Genomic DNA, 18,116 nt, shown 5'->3' with positions numbered 1-18,116 from the left:
CTATCTGGTCTAGATGAAAGTTTTGGGCCTACAATTTGATTTTTAATGGGGTTTTCCTGCTTTCTTTTTTTAATTACTCTGTATTATTTCTACAGGTGGTTTTGCTGCAGGCAGTAAGTATACCTTTTTTATTCCAAAATAGGCCTTCATAGCACCTATTTGCATACAGCTTGTTTTTCCAAGTCTAATTCCATTGTTTTGTCTTACAGTGAACAAGTAATAAATGGGAATGCATCCAACAGTAGATTGGATCTGTGCGGATCCAATCTACTGCATGTTTGGATAAGAATTTAGGGCCATGAATACAGTTAAGCCCAAATTTATTCACATCGTTGGCAGATATAGATTTTAAATTATCTTCATTCAACCTATAATGTTATATTTCAAAGAAAACAAAACAAGTGGATTTTTAAAATTAATAAAACAATAATAAAGGAGTATTCATTTAGATTTTTTTTAAATGTTGAAATATTTTAGTATGCCCCTTTCTGAAAGGACATGCTAAAATGATTTATACTGATCCCAATAATCAATGGACCAATCTTTATTGGCATTTACTACGACTCTACTCTTTTGGACAATTTGCCTTTGGCGATGAACTCCATTGATCTGCTTTTATTTCATACTGATTTGCCATCAAAGTTCAGATGTCATTGGGACTCTTATTGCTCCTCTTATTCAGGCAAGCAAATCATGTCTTGTGCTTAGATGAGTTTCTGCTGGACAACTTTCTCTGCTAGAGTAGCTGAGTTTATGAAAACTGCTATCATTTACTGGTTATGGATGCATCTTAGTAAATACAAATTCGAGTGAAAGAAAAACTGAACTCATGTGATGTATACCTTTATTACACAGGGGAGATATATTTAAAGCATTTATTTCTGTTCATTTTGATGACAATGACTCACAGCTAAAAAAAAAAAAAAGCCCAAAAGCTAGGGTTGCCAAAAGTTAGAATATTGCAGATTACCAACAAAAATGATTACATAAATACAGAAATGTAATGTTACTGTTTTGTATTGCCCTATTATCATGTGAAAGACTGCTGATTTGACAATTGTCCAGAAAACAGACACTCGCACTCTGTACAAGGAGCGTAAGCCACAAAACGTCTTGGCTAAAGACAGAGTGCTGCATCCAACCATATGGATAATGTAAAGTAAAGTAATAATAATGTAAAGCTGCCAAAGCCAGAGATGACTTAGGGTGCCATGTCATCTGCTGGTGTTTGCCCATCGTGTTTTAAGAAGTCCAAAGTCAGCAATCTATAAGGGAATTTTTGAGTACAGTACTTTGTGCCTCCCTCTGCTGATAAAGAGTGTTAATGAGGTCCTGTGTCTTAATCTTAATCTGCCTGGCAAGAAAACCTAGCTTGTCTAATAAAAAATGCATATTATAACTACAAAACTCAATATTGTGTAAGATGCTTTAATATGATACTGCTGACTACTCCGCTTGCCACAATTAAAACAAAATAATATTTTGCACCTAGTGGAATTGAAGGAAAAACATATTTTAGATGTAAAATTGTGATACTTTTCTCTCCAGGCATCAAGAGTACACTTTGGGGTAAACAATAATGTAAAACAAATCTCTCACAGGGGTCATATTATTTATAAAAATTTCAAATAAATTTTATTCATTTACCTTTTTCAAAAACCAATATCTATTTCAGTAAAATAACTACTTACAGAAAAATAGCTTAGACATTATTGGTGAAATTAAATCATTACTACAGCAAGTATACGTAGGTGCTATGTTTGCATTATGATTTATTCTTTGATACAATAACAGTAAAAGTGATGTGATTTTTTTTATTTTTAAGTACAAAAGTTGAAATATTATAATGCTGAATATTAAAAAAATAGTATCAGAAGCATCTGTATGGAAGATCCAATGTTTTTTTCTGTTATGAGTCTCAGTCTCTGTTCATTTCTGTTGTACTCCTCAGTTGTTTGTAGGAACTTACTTTCCTTCTTCAAAAAGTTCAGAAGTAAAAAAAACAAAAAAAACAACCATGTTTCCATGTTTTAAACCACCATAATGGTGCTGTTATGTCGGTAGAAGGATTGTCCAGTCCATATGCCTTCCTTGTTCCATCGACTGTCTTTCCAATCACAGATAAGAAAAGAAGAAAAATACAAAACAGTTTTCTAATTCTCTATTATTCATGATAATCTACTTTTGTACATGATTATAAGATGCAGTTAAGTGGATCATCTATTTTGCTCTGCTTTGAAGGAGCTGTGTGTAGTTGTGTGTTGCACAACCAACATGTACAAGAACATTTTTATCTGGTCCGTTTTGTTTTACACACAAATAAATCCTTACTTCCCCTGAAATTCCATTCAACATTTCAACAATCATGCCACCGCTGAAAATTTCACTTCTCATCTTGATTTGGTTTTGAACAATTTGTGTTGCTAAGCTGAAAATGAAATAGCTTCCTCACTGAGAGAGCTGCAGCTAAATCAGTGAGAATGAAGCCCTTAGCAAGCTGATTTATCTTTTTTGATGGGGTTTATGTTTGAGGACCGTAACCGACTCTTCATATGCAGTTAGCACTATACAGGACTTTGTATTTTTATTAAGTTATTGAAGCATGATTCAATTTATTGTTAAACAGGGTGAGATACGAGTGAAACTGGAAATTCTGCAGAACATTCTTTGAGCAGTGTCATTGGAAGACAGTGTGGTAAGAAGGGCACTGATGGGATTTCATGTACTTGATGGCGAACTTGAGCTCCTTGCTCTTCTTGTCCCACTTGTGAATGGACATGAGCAGCAGCTGCTGGTCTACTTTGCGGCCCATGATGAGGAAGTTGGAGCCCAGGTTCTCCAGCTGTGAGCATGGGCAGTTTGCTCCATTCTTTATGTACAAGGTCAGCTTCTTCAGGTCCTTCTTCCTCAGCACACCCTGCTTCAAAACCTTCTTCTTCTTCTGTGCTGCAATTAGTTTTCGGTCACCTTTTTCCTTTTTCACCTCCTTGATTTTCATCTTCAGGACTGGAAAAGAAGAGAAGATATTTATTCTCATTTAGGATTGTGCTTATAAAACCTACACTCAAGCACAAAGTCTGACATTTGTTCTGAACAGTAACTGCAGTGTACATAGGCAGTTCCAGGATGAGCTGACAATAATATTCTACAGTGGAAAAGTTTTACTCTGTAAAGAGTCCTCACACAAAAAGTTATAAGCTGCTTCTAGAGGCAGCGGTTTTTTTAAAATTTATTTATTTTTTATTTTGTCTTTTTTTTACTGAGGCAATTGATTAAAGCTGCAACATCCATATAAGAAGTAAAACAATAACAAGAAGCCAAATGTATAGTAGGAAGTTTGAATAGACACTTCTATTTGTCTTCCCACATGCTGGATTGGGAAATGTCAGTCTTTGGCAAATCTCACGGTTAAGGTGGGCGTATACCAACTCCACAAGGAATAAGCACAGTGGCTGATATTTATAGTCAATAATCCTACCATGCTAATTGTGCTAACAATGCTAAATGTAGATGCCAACAAAAAATATGCACTATGTCAAGTCAAGTTTATTTTTATAGCACAATTCAGCAACAAGACAATTCAGTAATGTAATCATTTTGTGTTTGGTTAAAGAGGGTTAAAGTTCCTTTACAGCTAGAACAAATTTTACTCTGTCAAACAGTAAACTTGACAGAGCTGTTGTTTACTTTGAAAGAACCATGTAAAAAATAAATATTTTGTTAAATACCAAGAGCTTAAAGTACCAAAACAAGCAATTTTTTTTTTACATGTTATAGTTAAATAAACATTTATTATCAATATCATTTTGGATGCATTTAATTCAAAACAGTGTATGTTTATTGGGATCAGTGGTGTGGAAGGAAATGAGTGTTCTGCATAGGCATGATTTGGTACTTTACTTTTATGAGATTTCACATTTTAATTAATTTGTTTATATATTTGGGGTTTAAGTAACGACATGGTAATGAAACTTGAATTGCTTCTCCATGTTGTGTGGTTGCTATGAGAGTAACTGATGCCTTCACTTTCAGTTTTAAGCAATGAGAATACTGGGGAGAGTGAATATGTTGTATAACATAGCATAAAATTAAATAATGTTATTTTGGGGTCAGTACTGAGATATAAGTTGCAGTTGCGTCAGAACTGAACCAGTGGCACACATGTGTGGTTTATGGCCTCTGAGAACTGTGGAAATCCTGTAGTGGAATTTCAACATGTCAAGAAACAGCATTGTAGCCTGGCATAGCTGGTTGATCACAATACAAATCCAAAAGTTGTCAGATGAAGTAGAAACCTTATTTTCCTTAGGCTTCATGTCATTTTCCTCCACTAAATGAAAGGCAGACACACAAGAATGTGACTGGCATTATAATGCAGGTAAATTTTTGAATTATCCATAAAGTATGAAAAATCTATCTAGTTGTTATGGAATCAGAGGAATGGGCAAGTAAAACTATAACCAATTGATCTTTTTTCAACGGATTCATCAGCTTTTAAGTGAATATTCCAACTTTGCACACAAGTCAAACTGATAGGTGTGCAAAATTAGTAGATGCTGGAAATTATTTGATTATCTAGATGAAACTGAAGCATGTGTGGAGCAAAAGACAACACTTGCTGTGATTCTGTTAAGGTCACTTGTCATCACTCTTTTGAGGACTGCAATTAGATTTCATCATCCGCGTTGTTTTAAGACTTGTGTTTTCATGCAAACCTGCAGTGCAAAAATAGAGCTGAAAAATTCTGCACGTAGTTTTGATTACATGTGACAAAGCCAAGTTTGTCAGCGTGATGAAATGCTGAGTTTTAGGCCTCACTGAGTGTTGTGTTTATAGGTTCATATTTTCTCATGTCGGAGATTAAAATTAAAGTGGCAACTATTTCCAAGGAGAATTTGCAGAGTAACCCCTTTTGACAGGAGGAATTAATCATAGGTTGGGCAGAGGCACAGTGCTGAAACGAGACATCTCCGTTTGCCTAAGCCTGCTGGAAGATCGCCATGTTGCTTCTCGTCTGCCTGTCTATGGTTACATAAACAATCCCGAGTACGTTAATGCGTGTACCATACATGTGAAGTTACGGCATGCTCCAAAAGCAATGTTCAGTGAATTGCTCCTCGTGCACTTTGTGACTGTCCTCCAGCTCCTCCTCATGCTCAGTTTATGTGATTCTGTGCCTGTGCATATGTGTCTTTTTATGAATGACTGCATTCAGCACAGGTTCGAAGCATTAAATTGCCACCCTTCCTCTTTCATTTCGCTTTAAATGCCCACCCGTGTGCATTCATGCTTAGAACAAAGTATGCAGAGGCCCCTCTGCACAGCCTGGCCAGCATCTTTGTGACATGCCATGCCCGTTTCTTTATACAAACTCAGTTTCTTTACTGTGAGCATACAGAAGTGTCATTATGAGGAGAAGCAGATTTTCTTTAAAGCAAAAACAAAACAAAATAAAAAAAAAAAAACAAAGAAAAAAACTCATTGGAAAGGGCGAGATGCCAGACTTGGTTTTATGCAGCACATGCCCTTTTTCTGGATCTTAAAGAAAAAATGTTTAAGGATTAAGCATCAAAAGCAGATTCTTAATAAATTGTGAAAATGTTTTAGGGCCATGAGATCAAGCTGCTAACAACTGTGGCTCATTGAAACACCATTGTAGAGTAATTCTTCCCTTGATCACCAAGGATATCACAGTTATCTTACCTTATCTTGTTACACATCACCTGTAAGCAGCCTTAACTAATAAAATATCTTCACTTGAGTGTCTATACACGTTTAAATGCAACCATTACTTTATTCTAATAACATGAAAAAATGTGTGGTATGATTCTTGAAACTGTATAAAGGACCTCAGCAATTCCTCAGCAGTTAAATGTCACAATTAATTATGATTGCTGATGATGATACTGCATTTCAGTTTCAGCTCAGCGTGAAGACATAGTTAATAGATTCTAGATTAGCTTGTTTTATTTATGATGGCTTAGGATAATTTTGTTCAGGTAGTGTTTTTTTTTAGGTGTGATTAATTATGCACCAGACTTAGGCACAGAAGGAATCTCAAGATTAGCTTTTTTCTTCAGTATTCTGGTTTGGTGCATGAAAACTAGGCAATTTGGTTAAAATGCTGTGCACAACACTGCAAAAATACAAATTAAGCTACGGTGAACTTTGAAGAGAAACAGAAACGCTTCAACACAATGAGGAAAAAAATATGAGCAATTCTAAAAAAAAAAAAAAAAAACAAGTTCTAAAACGATGCCACAAAAGATTTTTAGATTTTTGAAGCAAGTGTCAAGAATCTTTCTTCAAACATTTGTCTTAACTATTAATTAATGTCTTAGCATGGACAAACTCTGAAATACCAAATATATATAAGATAATTTATAATGTCAGTCAAAGGAAAACTGAGTAATTAAAAATGGTGATTTTATTTATTGAAAGAAAAAAGCTATACACAGCAAGCAGAAACTAAGTAAAAAAGGAAGCTATCTGTAATAACTTGTTGGCCTAAAAGCAATAACTAGCAATTAGTCATTTTACATTGTTGTAAATAAATATTGCTCAAGGCACCGTTTTTTTGCACAATTGTTTAAAATGAGCCACAGTGTTTTAAGCATAGTTCTATCAATTAGAGTAGGCTGTTCAGGTCCTGTAGCAGCAAAGCAGCCGTCATCATTATATTACTACCACCAATACAAGTGTGACATTTTTCTAAAATGCTATCTTAGTTTTTGCCACTTTTGTTTCCTTGATCTACAGAATATTTTTCAAAATGTTTGGGGCATCAGTAAGACATTTTTTGGGACCTGTGAAAGAAGCTTTTGTGTTATTTTTGGTCACTAGCTGTTTTCACCTTGGAAATCTCTATGCTTTAAATGTTGTCCAGGGCTCTTTTGGATGAGTCATTGAAGGGCTTGTGGAGGTTTTCTTTCAGGTTCAGGTTCCTCACTGTTCCACGTTTTCTCCATTTGTGAATTTTGACTCTCATTGTTGTTCTCTGGAGTCACAGTCCCTTATAAATTGCTTTGTAACACTTTCCAGATTGATGTACAGTATGTTAATGACATATTTTCACATCTGATTTGAATCTTAATTGGAGCTTGATGTTTTGCATTTTCAGACTTCATCTCAGACAGGTTCCACTTTTGTGCTTATTTTATTCTGGGTTTGTTTAGTGGAATTGAACCCATCTTTCTAAATATGATTAATGACTTTTGAGTGATAATTTAATCTCTTATTCTCACAAGCCAAGGATGGTTTGGGTAGCTGCTTCTCTTAAAATCATTCATGTTATATGTAGATTATATTAACATTAGCTTAAAATGTGAAACATTTATTTAAGAAAAACAAAATAAATCTATAAAGAAAAATGTACAGTTTTGCAGTACTCCATGAGTATTTTTTTGTCTTTTTTTCAAAATTGCCTACTTACCAAAATCACTTGCACAGTAATGCTCCATGATGTTGTCTGTTTTCAGCTCGTTGTCACATGGAGGGCACACCTTCGACACTGAAGGAAAAAACATGATTTCTCATCAGTTAGAATAAAATACATTTTGTCTGATGCCTTTAAGCCTAGATTAGCTAATATCTAACAGCTGGACATTGTTAGTCAAGTGCAGTCAGCAAAACCAAAGCAGCGGATGTAAAACATTGAGCACTGTTGAGTCACATATTTGCAGCCCCCACTGGGTCCTCTTGTCAAAGTATATTTGCTGTGGAGCAAATACTAAGTCCAGCAGACTGACTGATGTTTGCCCTGCAATTACACTGGAAAAAAATGTTTTTATTCTACCCACTTGTATATTTTGGTGGTTCAGGCGTGGTCTGGCTGTGCAGAAAGGTAAACGGTGCGCAAGGAGCTGCTGAACATGGTGAAAAGTGATTCAGTACACACACACACACCCACACACGCACACACAGCAGCCACACATTGTGAAACAGCAAGCAGACCAAAACCAATGAGTCCTGTTTATCTGGAACTCAGAATTTATGGTCACGCACGTTGTGCTTAAGAACGTGTTTGGTCTTGCTTATTTTGATATGGAGCTTTGTGACTGTCATTACAGTGAAGACACAACAAGACAGAGTAAAAGCAAATGACCCAAAATATAAATTTTTTTTCAATAAAATAGTACAGCTGCTCAGTTGTTTCTACACTCCTAATCAGTGGCAGTTCATGCATGGTTGTGAGCTCCTCCTTTTCTTGTCCGTATCCATTATCTGAATTCAACTTAGTGAATTGGAAGCATAACATTTGTTTAAACAATATTAATTTATCCTGGAAATAAATGGGGATTTTTATGGACTTTAGAAATTTGAGAAAATACAAATTCCCTTTTCCCTAGGGTTTTTTTTGCGTATGTGGTTTACACACACACAAAGTGCATTGTGTGAATTGGCACTAACACAATGCCAATTCCGTTTTACTGAACATAGAGATAAGCTGTACAGTAGAAAACTCAGCCCAAACACCACTGACATACGTGACTTAAAAAAAAAATGTGTTAATGTCAGAGAATTTGTTTTTAAAGAATTTACATTTTGCCTCGGAAAACACCAAACAGTTTGCTACTGTAGTCATTTTAACCAAGCTGAACGATTTTCAGAAAGTATGATTTTACTCTGATCATTGAATGCACCATTACATGTTTTGCACATAAGCACAACTAGTTCACTCTGACCACAAACTCTTCTGTCTTGATGTTGTTACTGACAAAAGAGAATTTAGTTATTTTCAGTTTCAGTGAGGACTTGCAGTATAAAACTAATTTGGAGAAAGAGCAGAGCCAGCCCAAGTCATGATCAAACCAAGCATCTGCTTAGCCATCAGAGGCTTCCCATAAGGACGTGAATTTTAACACAAACCATAGAGCTAAAAGTGTTATTTTTTTTATGGCAAACTGGAATTTTATTAAATTTGATTTAATGGTTTCAGTACAGAAAAATTAAAATAGCTAATTTAAATCTTAAATTAAAAATTTATACAAAGTTTAATTCGTGTAAGTGCTAAGAATAATCTTAATTGTTTGATTTTTGGTTTATGTTAACAATCTCATGCTAAACATTAAATATCTTTTAAGCTCAGCCAATTAAAACAATATTAGAGAATACAGATAACAAGAACGCTTGAACTGTATGCAGAAAAGTTAGCGCCTGTCTTCCACAAAACACAAGACTTCGCATGATCCAAAAATATTGGCTGCTAATTTCAGTACAGTACACACTAACAGGGCAGACAGATTTGATCCGACTCAGCTCGTCTGAAGGGAAAACAGTTCTGACCTTTCCCTGAGTGGGAAGTCTTTTTTTTAACAGGGCTGCTTAAACAAGAGCTACATTTTTCTGTCGCTCACTCATTGCTATACCTAAAATATGCTTTCAGCTCACTGTTCCCTCTCCGTTCCCCCATGACTGCTGCTTACAAACACACTCATTCAAATACTCATGGGAGAGCTGCAGTGCAGTTGAGGCCCGGGGTTAGAAGTCAGGGTTCAGAGGTTATCATCCCCCGTCCAGACCTCAGTGTCTGGACAGATAATGAGAAGGGTCAAAGTTTTGCATGCTTTGCTGCTTGGATCGTGGGGAGGTGAACCCCTTTAACCATCAGTGAGTGCAAGTCTGTGTGAGTGCATGTGTGCATGTCCAGGGTAGCTGAACCATGCTCTTGTAGAGTAATTGACAGTTTTCTCGTCAGAGAGAAGTCCATGCTTTCCCAGAAAGTAGCCATGCAGGGTCAGCTTCTAATTGTCGGCTGCTTACTGGAAGGCTGGGTAGTAACATGGAACTGCCAGTCACACAAACATGAACAAGACACAACCAAACTTTTATGGATCTATATGGTGTCATGGTTTTCAAACTATTTGGAATTTTATGTGACAGACATAAACTAACACATGTTAATAAAGTACCGAAAAAAAACAACAACATGGTTTTCTTTTCTTTTTTTCTTTTTCCAAATACAAAACATAAAAATGGTTTGAGATGAACCATTTAATTTAGATCTTGATGTATTTTTTTTTTTTTTGTTATTGTCAGGCTGCAGGTGAAATTCCATCTCAGGTTTTTTTTGCCAGTACTCATGTTTTTTGTATTGCACTGTATTTATCCCCATTCAAGTCCCTATGAACTCTGTTCAGCTTCCCTGTTCTTACTCAAGAAAAGCACCCCAAAGTATGGTGCTACCGTCACAGTGAATGTGATGTCTTTAGAGTAATATGAGGTTGTTTTTATAACCACACACAGGGATTGTATTTAAGCAAAAATTGTCATCCCACCGGATTGTCTCCTTCCATGTTTGCTGTGTCCCCCGAATTACAAACTTCTTTTGCCTTTCTTTCAACAGTGACCTTTTTAATGCCACTTTTCTATGAGGCCTGGAAGTATAACCCACTTGTGCTTCAATCTTTTGCAACTTTTTGAAACCTTTATTTTATGTTGCTTGGTTATGCTGTTGGTTCAATACTATTCCCTAATAAGCCCCTGTGGCCTTCACAGAACAGCTGCACTGATGGTTAAATTCTTGCAAACCAGGTGACTTCTGAAGGAAATTAGTTGCACTGGATTGTATGTAGAAAAAATTATAGTGAACTGGGCTTGGTTATAAATGTATGACTTCCCCTTAGCATTTCTGCTTGTACCAAAATAACGTTGAAAACCAAGCATCCTTTCTCTTCCACGTCACAGTTCTGCGCTGATGTGTTTGTCTATGAAGCTTCATTAAAATACATTAAAATTTGTGGTTTGAATTTCAGAAAATGTAAGAAGGTTCAAGGGATATTAAGACTCTTGCAAACCACTGTCTTTTTTTTTTATTTTTATTTTTTTACAAATCTCTTGAAGTTGCATGTTATTTTGCCTCCATGGGGAATCATTTCACTGGGGTGGTATGCTGGCAGGATGCCCAGCTGTGCTGATGCCAGAGCATGTGTCAGGAGAAACCAGTGCCTCCAAGAAACTCTCTGAGCTCAGACTGAAAACCAGAATTTGGATGCCGCCTCATAACACGAGTCTGTCAGAGGAATTACTGTCATGTTCTGTTGGGAATCAATGCCTCAAAGGTTAATCCATGTGCATGAATCTAATTTCTTGTATTGATTTTTGCAAACATTGCAAAACAGATAGGAGTATTTTTAAGTGCAAAAAAAAAAAAAAAGAAGAGGAAAAATCTAATTTGGTTACGGAGATGACAGCTTCTGTTTTGCAAACCCTTAAAGTTATCAGTGATTCTGGCAGATCTATGTTACCTCTCGCGGAACTATTTCAGTGGAGGATGAGAGAGCTATGAGTCAATGATTAAGGGTAAGAGGAAAAGGTTGATGGGAGCTGTACGAGTAAGGAGGTGGTCTGTTTGAAAGCACTGCTGTTAATCTTCAAACAGAGAGCCAGAGTGGAAATGGTGAGCGGCAAGAGTCCAAGAATTTAACTGCACTACTTCACTAAGTCAGAGCTCCAAAGTTAATATCACTTTCTCTGACGCAGCCTCTCCTTTCTCCCAGTCTGTCATATCTCCAAAGAAATCTCTAGCAAACACATATTGAAACTGTTTAATACTAAGCACAAAATGTTAAAAGCTCACTTTAAAGTTTCATCGTTTTTGGGGTAAAAACTGCCCAAACCTGCCATTGTACACTGGCGTAAAAATGAAGTTTGTTCACTTGTGCCACAAAAGGCATTGAGAGCACTTTGATGTCAATATTTGATGTGAATGATTTGAAATAACTTTAAAGAATGACCTCAATTTTTCATAAACAACACCATAAATCTTGAACCCCATTAAAGCCTTTGAAATGCAAAAGAGAAATCTGTTCTCCTTTTTGTCTTTGCATGACTTTTGACAATCTCTTCCATTTTCTGCGAACGCCCATTTGAAAACAAAAACATAGTAAATCACAGCTTCTGTTTGCAACTTTTGACGGGCTTCTTTGACAACAGCTTTGCAGCTGAATGCATTTTAGACAGAGTATGTGCAATGTTGCATACTCTGCTCTCTGTCTCTCTCCTTGGGGGCAAACACGCACATGTCGTCACACAAAAAAAAAAAAAGGGGCAACCTGATCTAACGGCGTTGTGGTCGGATTCCCTGACACGTCTCAAGCCTTGTGTCTCACAGTCTTGAGCTCCACACTGACTTTTACAGAAGAATGTTCCATTTAAAATATGCTCGGGTCACTGTCTTATGTCTCATCTGGGCCCTTTAAGTTATGAACAGCAACACTTATGACATAAAATGGTACTGTGCAGGAGATGAAATGCAGGATATGATTTACGTCCAAGGGCCTCACATCTGTTTAAATGTGGCATGCAGACAGACAGAGGAAAGCTTAAACATGGCCCAAAGGCAACCCCCTTGAGGGCCCTAAAACAAAGCACACTCCTTGCATCTGAAGGAATACTATACAGACGAGAAAATATGTTCTCAAAAGGCCTCGGCGGTCTTCCATGCACGGAGCATTGGATCACATTTTCCTTTTCATATAGCAGCCAGGGCCACATGAGTAGAGTCCATTGTGTTGCTGGAGACCTGACAGTTTCACTTGTCTCCTTTAGCGTGGTTGCAACCTAAATTGGCCACATCAAAGAGAGCGCAGGCACTACTTTGAGTTGGCACATTTAAGCGGCATTCAATATTTTAAGGATATATATCAGCAAACTTTGGCTATGGAGAAAACCAGAGGAAATAGATCATCCTGCGAGTAATCTATTCTGTTTTACCTACCTGGTGATTAAAGAAATGGTTCTGAGTTTTTGAAGTTCTCCTGAAATGTTGAAATCAGTTCATATCTTATCTGGAGTACATAAATCTCTTTGCATCTTCATGTATTAAAGTTGGTTAGCTTTTATGTATATGTGGCCTTTGGCAATAATTGTTTCCTCCTGGTTTACATTAGACCATACATCTAGCAGTAAAAATTAACAAGATTCTACTACACTACTACAGCTGCACATTACATCACATCAGTCATCACCTCAAAATCAGTGTTTGCAGTATCACAATTGCAAAGCACTGCTGGGATGCAACACACATTTCAAACCGCACATTCACCATTACCATAGCGGTAATTCCTACGACCAGATAGACAGTCTTCAAATGGCCTTGATTCTCATACCACATGCCTACTTCCAGTGGCCTAGATGTAAAAACCTCACGAAAATTTTAATCATGGAAAAAAAAGAGAGTTAGAAAAATGTAGGTTATTTGTAACTAATATTTCCGTCCAAATATTCAGTAACAGTATTGTAAATACATAGATTAATGAAATTGTGCCGTCGTAGACTGAAAGCACATTGCTGAGCACGATGGTCTGAAATTACAGATGATGCCTCCCTCTGGACAAGAGGCACTGTTGCATTTATTTTGAGAAACCTTTTATCATAACAAAAATGGCAAACACTAACTTTATGTTACACTCCAGGTCCATCTAATCTGGATTTACTGTAAATGTAGATGCTAAGAGAGTTATTTACTGCTTATAAACAAAAGCTCAAAAAAAGAGAGAAAGAAACAAACAAACTGAACTACCCTAGGGTTGATGGAGTAGCATTAGTCGTTATCTGGCTCACAGACTGAGCTGGGATTTTGTGTTCCTGGCTCTTTTTATTTAATCAGCAGTCTGCTGTTCCTCCCTGATACAATGTACATACTTTTATTTCAAATAATAACACCTCATGGGCTCCTTAAACAGACACACACACACATGCCAGAAACAAATCATCCACACAGACAACCTGAGCTCAGGTGGTCTTGGGAGTTTTTCAAACTTTTTTTTCATTGTTTTGAAGTGGCACTGAGGTGGAAAGTGAATCTGACTCTCTGCTGTGAGTTTCCACAGGAACCCTCCAACCGTGCTGTATCATGTAATTGCAGAATAGCTCAGACAGCATCTGGGCCTCCAATCTGGCGAGAGCGGCAGGTAGCTCAGTGCATAATTCCCCTGATTGACTCTACTCTGACATTTGGCTGGATTACTCGACATTCCCTCTATGATCCCAACAGAAGAGAATCGTCAGTGTCCTCCGGTGTGACTGAGGGTTCCCAGAAAACCCTCTTCTCAGAGTTCTTAGCTGAAATTCCTTTTTTATTATTGCTGGCTGCCTCTGTGTGTGTGGGGTGTGTGTGTGGGGGTGTGTGTGTGTAAGTATGCATTGTAGGGGTGTGTTTTTGGAGTCAAAAACTTGTCCTTGGGATGGCCTCATTGGAACACCTGAGAATCTTTGGATCTTAAGAAAATGTCACTGAGCCTTCAGGCGAGAAGTGATAGGGGTTTAATATCAGTTTCAAAGACAGACAGAGTCATGCACGGCCACAAAAATGCACACAAAAACAGTATTGTTAAACGCTGCTCCACTTTAATTTAATTGAGGACCTGGTTGTGTTTTATCTGGTTTATTATATTTATTTCTAATTGTTATTAATAACAGAAATAAAGAAAACATCCACCTGAATTTGAACTGATGTCTTGACTCATTAATTAATTACTTTAAACAAACAACTGATTATCTCCTAGCACGGTGGCAGAAGAAGTCTGAGTTGCCTCCCTTTTTTTCTGGAGACTATATGTGTAAGGATGAATTATGACTCTTTAGCCAAAATGTTGCATAGCTGAAAGCAATCCTATTAAAACAGAACAGCCATTTTTTCCCCCCAAACGGAACAACTTAGTTGTGCATTAATTCTCTTTAAGGATCACCCAGCATTAATTGTCACACTTTTAAGTACTGACAATTACATAACAGAGTGCTGTGAACATTTGTGATAAAAAGCAAAGATGTGCTCTGAAGCAGCAGGAAGAAAATGCTTTGCTCATTTACTTTAGCAGTCTAGGATATTAGGGAGTAAAACCTAATGGAAAAAAGTTTATTTTTATCTACAAAAAACTCAATATGTAGTGACAGGAGCAACATAGAAATGTAAGTTATTTGAGAAATAAAGAACCTTCTTCAAGCTCCTTAAAGAAAGCAGAGAGCCAGACAATTCTTCTGCAGCAGGAAGAAGCTTTTCTCCACTTTTATGCTCCATCTGCCTCTCTTCACTCTCCTCCTTCCCCCCTCCTTTCACTCCTCTCCATTCGACTCTCTCAGGAACAATCATACTTGGCGATTACCATTCTCTGCCCACCCCGCTTGCTCTGTCATGTCGACTAATTATCGAAGCTCAGTAATTGGCCTTCTAGTTAATTGGCCCACTGTCTGCCAGAACCAACAAAAGGTTGAGCAGAGCAGGACACAGTGGGGACCGGTCCCTTCTCATTGAGGCTCCCTCAGTTCCGACTGCTTTGTGAAGAGGTTGCATAGGTACTACATGCACACCCCCACACACACAGGCACACGCAAAGTTTTCCTGTCTTCACAAACACTTTGCATTGACTTCCATTCATTTTTCATTCATTTCTAAAGTTAAATCCTTCCCCTAAATCTTATCATTGAGTATAGGCCTAACTCTAAGTCTAACCCCTAGTCCCAAAACAGCCCTAATTCTTATGGGGAATGGGCTTTGGCTCCCATAACAGAAAACAATAGGTTCTCGCAATGTAGTAATTGCAGAAAAATGACCTTACAATTTGAGGAATGCTAACACACACACACCCCGTCAGACCTGTACATTTCACCTTCTCAGAAACCTCTATCAGAACGTTTGTGACCTTCTTTCTTTTATTCCTTAATGTTTGAAGTGTATTTGTTCATTCAGTGACTCTGAGCAGACCAGGCTCTGAGTCATTCACATTGACATTAAACATTCCTCATCAACCCATTTATTAGGCTGATTGATTAGGTGTAACTGGATCTCTGCTGATAAAGGTGAGTGTGTTCATGTGCAGGGGTGTGTTGCCCTTTTTTTTCATGGAGATGGATACGTCATCACAGGACATTTATCTTAACTTACTAAAGAATCTAGTAACTGGAGTCTCTGAGTCTCCCATCCTCGCCTCCCCTGAAGGCATGTGAGATCTAAACTGTCCACTTGGGAACTTTCCCCTTTAGCCACCCCTAACCACACAAACACACACACACCCCATCCCCCTGCACGCACACACACACAACCTTCCTGCCCCTGTCACTCCTCCCTGACCTCCTCTGGATAGTTTCTGCCTTAAACTTTCATGTCAGTACTGCAGCGCTGATGTTGTGACAACTTTCGACTGTTAAAATTGTTTGTAAAAACAATATGTAATCAAAGCTACACTAAACTACAACACACTTCTTTATGACCCGGAAATAAAGTTAAATATATCTTAAGAATTTTTGTTAAAGTTGTTCTTAGAGATCCATCAATCGATTTTCCAGGTTGAGGTCATCCTGCAGCATCAGGCACTACGATCAGTGATCAGATTCTCCATTACTGCAATAATCTGAATTGAATTTGTTCTATTCATTAAAACTAAAAACACAACATTTTTGTTAATAAGCACATCAACAACTTCATGTTCTTTAATGTACTTTTAGTGTCAAAAATCAGATAAGGTTTTTTGACATTTTTTGACCTTTGATTAATCTAATAATCTTGTACTCCGTGCTCAATCATGCCACAAATTATAAAGAACTTGCAAAACATTTTTGCCTCCTTTAGGTATTAGACACGTTAGAATGAAAACTTGGTTTTGTTCAAAATCACTTTTGGCAGGTTTATCCACAGTTTGGGCCTTGAATCTGACAGGTGGCTTAGTTAAATTGTAATAAAATGTGCGAGGATGCATAGGTTGGTCCCTACCTGGAGGTTGCGTGGCGTGGTTCCCGGCAAACTGCATGGGGATGCACAGGTCATTATCAATGGGGAATTTGTCGCAGGACAGCATCTCTGGCCAGGGGAAGCCGTAGGTCTCCATCACTGGAGCGCAGCTGTCCCTGACAGCCTCGCACAATGAGCGGCATGGGTAGATGGGCCTGTCTAGACATACGGGCGCAAACAACGAGCACAGAAAGACCTGGGTGTCAGCATGGCACCTTTTGGCCAGGAGGGGCACCCAGCTGCCTGCCTGCTGCTTGACTTCTGGCATGGTTTCGTGATCCAGGAGGTTGGGCAACCTCATCTTCTTGTACCCCACGTTGTGGCAAAGGCGCAGGTCAGCTGGTATGTCCACACACTGTGGTTGCTTCGTGTAGAAGCGGCCGTTGTGGAAGTTATCTGACTGCCAGCTGTAGTAGTCATACTCATCTGCGGTTACGATGTTAGGGAGGAGGGAGAAGAGCAACAGGCTCGGTGCCAGGCTGAATAAACCCTGGGTTAATGCCAACCTCAGGATCTTTTGTCCATATGCCATCCTTTTTGGAGTTCAGACCTGCTATTTAAGAAGGATGTATCCAGAAGTCTCCAAAGTAACCCAGTGAAAAGACAATCTTCAGAGAGATTGCAACAAGTGGACAGGCGTATGAACTGTAATCCTTTTTTTTTCTTCTTCTGAGTATGGATATCGCAAACAGAAAGAAAGCACAAGTTTTTAAATCTCTTCTTTCCAGGAGAGTCAGCCCTTAAAATCTGTCTTTTTATGAGAGCCTCAGCTAGTTGAAGGGGGTGCAGCAGCCAGAAGTAGGTTAACACGCAGGTAGGACCTCTTATTTCCCCCAAGCTTCTTACTCTACTGCCTTCACCCCCTCTTCATACTGTCTGAAGCCCACTCCTACTTTCTATCAGTGTGTGGCTGTGAAGAGGAGTACCTAGATTTTAAGAGCTGGTGGTAGCTGCTCTCCTCGGCTGCCTGCCCCCCCAGCAGGCTCCCAGACCATTCATCTTCCTACTGGCCTCCCCTGGACTCACTCACAACAGCCTCAGCCAATTGAAACCACAGAGGGAGGCTGCCACTGGTCTTCAGGACACTCCCTCTGCTACTTATTCTCAACAAAATTCCCCCTCTGAAGCAAGTTAACAAGAAAGAATAAGGCAGCAATTTTTCGCACGTTTTTCTTGCTGCAGCTGTTTATTCCAAAATATAATTAAAACACATCTTTTGGTTAGATGAACACTCTGCAGATGATGTCATAGAGGTTATCCAACATTGATTAACTCATTGCACACTAAAGAAGCTCCCTTTGCATACAACAAAGGAAGTCTGCTTGGCATTTAAGTCTGTTCACTTCATTAGCTCAAAACAGTCTGGCAGCAAGCCTCTGCTGGCATGGAG

General features: G+C 38.2%; 1 protein-coding gene across 1 annotated transcript; it reads right to left on the bottom strand.

The window, feature by feature from the left end:
• Positions 1 to 827: 827 nt before the first annotated feature.
• Positions 828 to 17,677, bottom strand: sfrp5 (secreted frizzled-related protein 5). The gene is made up of 3 exons (XM_032553841.1): positions 16,709 to 17,677; positions 7,433 to 7,510; positions 828 to 3,006 (listed from the first exon to the last, which is right to left on the bottom strand). Exons 1-3 carry the CDS (start codon positions 17,256 to 17,258, stop codon positions 2,678 to 2,680), a joined length of 957 nt encoding a protein of 318 aa, XP_032409732.1. The 5' UTR covers positions 17,259 to 17,677; the 3' UTR covers positions 828 to 2,677.
• Between the last annotated feature and the right edge of the window lie 439 nt (positions 17,678 to 18,116).

The sequence above is a fragment of the Xiphophorus hellerii genome, chromosome 22 (assembly GCF_003331165.1).
Source record: "Xiphophorus hellerii strain 12219 chromosome 22, Xiphophorus_hellerii-4.1, whole genome shotgun sequence".
NCBI classification, from domain to species: domain Eukaryota; kingdom Metazoa; phylum Chordata; class Actinopteri; order Cyprinodontiformes; family Poeciliidae; genus Xiphophorus; species Xiphophorus hellerii.
This window is presented reverse-complemented; position numbering and strand designations above follow the sequence as displayed.